The following is a 7,794-nucleotide window of genomic DNA, read 5'->3' as shown; positions in this document are numbered from 1 at the left end:
CTGCCTTGGCATCTCTCTCTGACCTTGGCTACCAGTACAAGTTGGCATTGTGGGACAGGCTAAAACTGGGGTGGTGAGATCCCAACTGGAACATTTTCATTCAACCTACAACAGCTTCATTCAAATATCTGCAGATCCCAGCGTGGAACAGGTCTTGGCTTTACGGGAATAATGAATAAGACAAAGCCCTTGCCCTCCAGGAGCTCAGAGGCTAGTGGAGAAACTGACAACGAACCAGGTGAGCGCTCAAAGACGATTCCAGCCAGGGTGATCAGCACCAGGAAGGAAATGCGCTGGGGGAGGGGATGGTCACTGGAGGAGACCACTTTAAATAAGGTGGCCCCCGATGGCCTCCCTGAGGACATCTTTTTGAGCTGAGGGAAGAGAAAGATCCAGTAAGGTGAAAAACTTGAGTGAGTGCATTCTAGGCAGCAGGAACAGTAAGTAGGTGGGCCCAGGACACAGAGGGGCTTGGTGTGTGGAGGCCCCTCCTTGGGAGTTGAATGGATAACACACACAGCAAGCCCCAACGTCAGCCTTTGCTCATCCCCTTCGCATATGTTGCCATGTCCCTGCACATGCCACCTGTCCCAACGTTGACATCATTTTTCTTTAAATTGACTCTCTGAGCAAACTCTGGAAGATAGCGAAGGACAGGGGAGCCTGGCGTGCTGTAGTCCATGGAGTCACAAAGAGTCGGACATGACTAAGTGACTCAACAACAGCAACAAAAACAGAATTATTTATAAAGGAAACTATTACATCCACAAATGAAAAACTAGGGTCACTTGCTAAAGAAAGGAGGTCTTTATAAAAATAAATGCAAAAATACTAAAATTTGAAAACCATTATCCATGTAAAATTTAAACCTGTCTTGTGGGCTACCTGAGATACACATACCAGCACTTTAATTCTACCAAACAGCTCACCCCAAACGCTTTCTTTATTACCCCAAATCTCACAGGCAACTACCATGGCTAAACTATTTGGTCCAGTTTCTTCCAGTCTTTTCTCATGTGTAAGTATCTTATCAGCGTTGAAGTCACCTTGTACATGCCATTCTAAATACTTGTAAAAACTTAAATCCTGATCATTTCCCTATAATTTGAAACACTAAACACCACATCTTTTCTTCTTTGTTTTGTTTTTTTGGCCACACTAGGCAGTATGTGGGATCTTAGTTCCCCAACCAGGGATTGAACTCATGCCCCCTGCATTAGGAGCTTGGAGTCTTAACCACTGGTCCACCAGGGAAGCCCTATGCTTTTTTGTTTTGAAGGGAATTCATTAAATGATATAAAATGCTGTGCTATGAAAAGGAATTCTTCTACTATCTCCAAACTCCTGTCCATTGTCAGAAGCAATTGTGAATCCTTCCCTGTATTTTCCCTGTAGGTTTCCTTTAGTTATCTGTCATTCCTGGGATCCTGAAATAGGACATTGTTTGCAAACACTGGGTACCCACACACCCTGGATCTGTGTCTCTGTCTCCCATAAATACAGGGTCAGTCTCTGAGCTGTTAAGGAATAGTGTGGCTGATTCATTTAGATCAGTGATTCTTAACTCGGGAGTATGTGTGATTTTGTCACCCCGGGAACATTTAGCAATGTCTGGAAATACTTTTGGTTGTCACAACTGAGGGATGCTACTAACATATAGTGGGTAGAAACCCAGGGATCCTGCTAAACATCCTACAACACAAGAGGACAGCTGCCCTACAACAAAGAATTATTTGGCTCCAAATCTCAGTAGTATCAAGGTTGAGAAACCTGATTTGAACAGACATGCAACCCACCATGTGAGATTCCTGGACTACCATTTAACGGTGCCCTATGCCCAGAGTTCAGTGCCCTGGAGTCTCAGAAGATGGTGAGTTCAGCTGGAACAGGGAGCTCATCATGAAAACAGACCATGATGCTCAGCGCCCAAGACCAGGAATGGGGAGGGTGGGGAGGGAGCTGAGCTTCTTCATGCAGGAAATGGAACTGACATGACAGGCTGAGATTGACACGCATGACTGTGACTGATGGAGGCCATCTCTGGCTAATCCTGTGGCAGCTCGTTGTGATCAACCATGACTGCAGGGCCCAGTCTAGTCTGCAACCCACTAAGAGATGAATTTTGACTGAGACAGATGGGCATGTCCAGCTGTCACTGAGGAATTGTGACAGGCAAGCTAAGGAGCAGCAGCAGAGAGACAAGAAGAGCCAGTCACCAGTCAGACCTTGGTTTGCATCCTAGCCTGGACTCTCTCTGGCTGTGCAACTGCTCTGAGCCTCAGTTTTCTCTTCTGCACATTGGGAATACTGAGTCTGCTTACTAGGGTTAGTGCAAGGATTAGAAATCATATACCCAAGGGGCCTGCCCTCTGGATTTTGTATTTCCTTAGGCAGCCCTCAGAATCACATAAGCCAATTCCTTGTAATAAAGCTCTTAAATACCTCCTGCTGGCTCTGCTTCTTTGATTGAACCCTGACTGATACAACCACCCAGCACAGGGCTAGGCTCCAAAATAGAAGTCACTAATTAATAAAGAATCATTGTCATTAATTAAATGCATAATATATGTGTTGAACTGGGTCTTTGTGCTGGATTCCAGAAAAAACAGCGGAGAACAAGACAGGTTCCCTGCCTCAAGGTGCATATACAGCCTGACTGAGATTTCATACTAGGCCTGCACTGCCAGAAGATATCGGGTGTTATGGCTGCAAGGACCATTGTGGTGACCGCTGCTGTTAGGCTGGGTCTCTCTGGCCTGGGTTTATGAAGCTCTCCCCTACAGCTGAGTATGGTTGGAAGCTAAGACCAGGTGATAAAGGGCCAACTGTGACACACACTCGGATTGAGATTGGCTGACCAGGACTATGACTGAGCCTCTTGACTGTGGCTACTGGACAGCTAGGAGTCTACGAACCTCAGAGACCACGACTGATTGAAACCGAAAAGCCGTGGCTTGCGGATGTGTTTCTGGACCGGGATATAAAATGCATCGTTTGATGAAAGTTATTATCCACGGGCTCAAGAACTAAATCCATTAACTCAAGGTAGCAAAAAACGTTCGATGGGGCGGAACCTGCTGGCACGGGCCGTTTCTTCCGCGAACCAGGGACCCGCCCGACCCCTTTCCCCTGTTGCTCCCGTCCGGCGCCAAAGACGGAGAACTTCCGGCGCGCTTCTGCGGCCCCTGGACCTCGGCGAGACACCAGTCGGTGAGTGCACCCTCCTGTCCTCTTTTAACTGTTTTGCTTTCGTTGTCTGTGTGGTCCGGCCATCTCTCTTTCTGGCTGGGGATCGCGGAGGTCCTGAACTGGGACACCGAGCTGGGACTGTGGCGTCCCGGTCTTGAGCCGGTGGTGGGACCCACCTGCCTCTTTCAGATAGGTTACTCGTACTTGCTCCCCGAGTAACCGTCAGATACGCCGTCGCCAGAACTTCCTGGGAGCACGTGCGAAACTTCTTTTTTCCTAACTTTAAAACTTATGGGCTCGGAGGCCTTTGCTCCGCCTGACGTGATTCTGATTTACTCTATCTTCGGAAAGGTCTTTTCCCCGAACCAAGTTTTGTTTCTCATCTACAAAATGGATATCGTGCTTTTATTAAACAGATGTTTAGCAAGCGTCTAATATGTGCTAGAGGTACGAAAGACCCGCATCTCCTGGAGGTGACAGCCCTCTATTAATATTTGCAAACTTGCAGCTGTGATTAGTGAAATGGAAAGATAAAAGGCACTTTGAGAGCACATCACAGCAGATCTGACTTAGCCCCAGGTAAAGGAAGCGTTGCTGAGGAGGTAAATATTGAGCAGAGATCAGAAAAATGGTTTGAGACAGGAGGGAAGAGTTTTCTATCAGGGGAGCCTCTGTTTGAGGGTCTGAAAGAGGTCAGTGGAGAGCTTGTGGAGGAAGCATGATAGGAGACAAGCTGGAGGAGTTTCCACGGACCAGGCCATACAGGCCTTGTAGGTCGCAGTGGGAAGTTTGGTTTGTCAAGAGCCACGTGAGAAGTCTCTCAGAGGATATTAAGTATGGGTGGTGACATGCTTAGACTGGCGGTTTGAGAAGGTCACTCCGGCTTTTGGATGGAGAACGGACTGGAGGGACAATCTGGCTGAGGGACATGGTAGCTTAGATTAAGGATGTGGTGGAAAGAAGTGGGTAGATGTGATTCTCTGCATCTCAAAGCATCTTCTTTGTGCCAGGTCATTTGCCAACTGTGGAAGGTATAGTGAAGAGAATTACAATCAGCTGGAAATAGAAAGAAAGAAGTGGCATTATCAAAGAGGAGCACACAGATGCCACCGGGAAAATGGCTAATTGATGAGCAGTTATTCTAAATGCGGTAGCTGTTCATTTAGCAAATATATTAAGTGCCTTTTGAACTCAAGATTGGTAAGATGATATAAATTATTTAGAGCAGTGGCTTTCAGACTTTTTGCACTGTGACCTACAGTAACGCATATATTTTACATGGTGACCAAGAGTCCATACAAACACACAAAGCTTCAGAAAACAGTACTTAGCTTTACTACTTAGGATGTGCTCTGGGTTTTTTTAAATTTTGCCCTTTTATTTAAAAAACAAACAATGTTGGTTGAGATCCTCTAAGTTGATCTTTTAACCCATTATCAGGTTGTGACTTGCAGTTTGAAAAAAAATGCTGATTTAGAGTCATAATTATTCGTGTGGGTTTCGGATAAAGACAATAAAATATGTCCTTTCCATATTGGGAAAAGGGTTGGTCTTCCTTTCCTCATGGTATTGTTTTGTTTGTTTAAAATGAGTAAAAGGAATTAAACAGGCAGCTGGTTCTTCTGTTTGTGAAGTTTTGTGGTCTTGTTGATATGTCTGGCTAGATTGGAAGTGCCTGGAGGGCAGTAACTGTCTTCTCCATGATTATTTCTGTTAGTGTCTGGCAAAAATCCTGCAGGCTCTCCAGAGTTATTTGTTGAATTGAATAGGTAGGTGTCTTGGGACTAGAGAGTTAGATGTGTTCTGTTTAAATTAGTTCATGTTGGAACCATCCTTATAAATACAGAGGCTGTGTCTGTTTACAGAAGTTTTATCAATGTATCCTCATGGGTAGTTCAGAGGTAGATAAAAATAAATGTTCTAAGGTCTTTGTCTTCTAAATACTGATCCGAGGCCAGCCATGCCACCTGGATCCATTTGGGTGAGCAGTCCAGAGCTGCTACTGAATGTGGACCCTTTGGAAAGTTGTTTCACTCCCTGGACTTTAGATTTCTTTCTATATATATATATATATATATATATATATACACACACACACACACACATATATACACACACACACACACACATATTTTATACGTATTATATGTATTACGTGTATATATATACATATTATATATATATTATATGTATAGTACATACTTTATATATATGTATACATATGTAGGAGAAGAGGGTTGTGGTTGAAAAGCTCTCCACTGCCCAAACTAAGCACCCCGTTTCCACCTTCTGTCCATTTCTGGGCCTTCGCTGAGGCTTATGGGAAACTGGGTGATGCTTCTCGAATCTTCTAGGTTTTAGACAGAATTATAGTTTAAGACAGTTTAGGCACAGTAATCCTTTAGAGTGGACCAGCCAGGCGTTCTCCACCTTCATCCTCTGTTATGAGAAGGAGATCTGAAGAGTGCACAGATCTGAAGGAGATCTGAAGGAGCTTCGAAGTGCACAGTGGAAAGAACACTGGCCTGGAGGGCAGGGAACCCAGGTTCTAACTGGGTCCTTGTGTGATCTTGAACATGTCTCTTTTCTTTAACTGATGTCTTTCCAGCTGAGAAGTGAGTGTTCTTGCTCATTAAACTCAGAAACAAAAATCCTCTTCTCTTTGAGTATTGTTTTCTTTACCTGTGGTGAAAGTTAAGGTAGAAAATTATGTCATTGGAAAAGATCCTGATGCTGGGAAAGATTGAAGTCAGGAGGAGAAGGGGACAACAGAGGATGAGATGGTTGGATGGCATCGCTGACTTGATAGACATGAGTTTGAGCAAGCTCCAGAGTTGGTGATGGACAGGGAAGCCTAGCATGCTGCAGTCCATGGGGTCACAGAGTCAGGCACAACTGAGCAACTGAACTGAATTATTTCAGGGATCTAATTCAGTATCTGGCACATAGAGAATGCTCAGCAAATGAAGAATCCTTCCCAAGATTCTGATTAACTCTGACTTCTTTCTTTTTCAGCAGAATAGAAAAGTTTTCTTTTTGATCACTCACCCCTGGCCCCATGGCTGCCATGCAGATGGATCCTGAGCTTGCCAGGCGCCTCTTCTTTGAAGGGGCCACTGTGGTCATCCTGAATATGCCCAAGGGGACAGAGTTTGGCATTGACTACAACTCCTGGGAAGTGGGGCCCAAGTTCCGGGGCGTGAAGATGATCCCGCCGGGCATCCACTTCCTCCACTACAGCTCTGTGGACAAGGCCAATCCCAGGGAGGTGGGCCCTCGCATGGGCTTCTTCCTTAATCTGCAGCAGCGGGGGCTGAAGGTCCTACGCTGGGATGCGGCCCGGGAAGAGGTCGACCTGTCCCCAGCCCCAGAGGCTGAGGTGGAAGCCATGAGGGCCAACCTCCAGGAGCTGGACCAGTTCCTGGGACCTTACCCCTACGCTACGCTCAAGAAGTGGATCTCCCTCACCAACTTCATCAGCGAGGCCACCGTGGAGAAGCTGCAGCCCGAGAGCCGGCAGATCTGTGCCTTCTCAGAGGTGCTGCCCGTGCTCTCCATGAGGCACACCAAGGACCGGGTGGGGCAGAATCTCCCGCGCTGCGGCGCCGAGTGCAAGAGCTACCAGGAGGGCCTGGCCCGGCTGCCCGAGATGAAGCCCAGGGCCGGCACCGAGATCCGCTTCTCCGAGCTGCCCACACAGATGTTCCCGGCAGGTGCCACGCCGGCCGAGATAACCAGGCACAGCATGGACCTGAGTTATGCCCTGGAGACTGTGCTCAGCAAGCAGTTCCCCTGCAGCCCCCAGGACGTGCTCGGTGAGGAGGAACACGGCTTTGAGAGTGGGCCAGGGGAGGGGTGTGTAGCCGAGCGGCTTGAGAATAGGGAGTCCCTCTTTGATTATTTAGTCTAGTGGTTCCTAAACCTGGCTAGGAGGGGGTCTTACCCAGAATGCTTGTTAAAGGAACAGATTCCCAGGGATTTCCCTAGTGGTCCAGTGGTTCAGAATCCGCCTTGCCATGCAGGGGACTTGGGTTCAATCCCTGCTTGGGGTACTAAGATCCCACAGGTCGCAGAGCGGCTAAGCCCACATGCTACAACTACTGACCCTGTGCACCACAACGAAAAATCCTGCATGACACAACTGAGACCTGATGCAGCCAAATAAATAAACTATATATATATATATATATGTGTGTGTGTGTCTATATATATATATATATATTTATATTTTAAAGGTACAGATTCCCAGGCCTTACCCCTGGAGACTGATTCGAGAGATCTGGAGTAGGTTCCCAGCATTTTACTTGTCTGTCTGCCTGACAGACAAGTGCTGTAGGTGAACCAACAGTACCGTGTCAGGGAACCCATAGTGTGGCCTCGCCTGCCCACCACTACATTTTACAGATTGAGGTCCATAGAGGGAAGGGATTTGACTGCTAAGTGATATAGTTGAAGTGAGACCAGAGCCCAGGGCTCCCGTTCCTGGCCCATCCATGTTCCTGGGAGCCTTCCACCTGCCCCATCGGTTTACTCTTGACTCTCAACCAGAACAGTGATTTTCTTTTCACTGTTATAGTCTTTATTGTTGTGTTCCCCCCTTATTAC

The 7,794-nt window shown here is 46.8% G+C and overlaps 1 protein-coding gene across 4 annotated transcripts in view; it reads left to right on the top strand.

Moving 5' to 3' along the window:
• Positions 1–3,059: 3,059 nt before the first annotated feature.
• Positions 3,060–7,794, top strand: part of AAR2 (AAR2 splicing factor) — a 29,862-nt gene continuing 25,127 nt past the window's right edge. For 2 of the 4 annotated variants that reach the window (XM_006072461.4, XM_044927688.2), the window contains exons 1-2: positions 3,060–3,210; positions 6,205–7,004. In XM_006072461.4, the coding sequence (XP_006072523.4) occupies positions 6,248–7,004 (757 nt within the window). In that variant the 5' untranslated portion in view covers positions 3,060–3,210; positions 6,205–6,247. The remainder of the gene's footprint in view (positions 3,211–6,204; positions 7,005–7,794) is intronic. The other 2 variants (XM_025263546.3, XM_006072460.4) reach the window with 2 other exon arrangements.

The sequence above is a fragment of the Bubalus bubalis genome, chromosome 14 (assembly GCF_019923935.1).
Source record: "Bubalus bubalis isolate 160015118507 breed Murrah chromosome 14, NDDB_SH_1, whole genome shotgun sequence".
NCBI classification, from domain to species: Eukaryota; Metazoa; Chordata; class Mammalia; order Artiodactyla; family Bovidae; genus Bubalus; species Bubalus bubalis.
The sequence above is the reverse complement of the archived record's forward strand: the minus strand, read 5'-3'. Positions and strand labels throughout refer to the sequence as shown.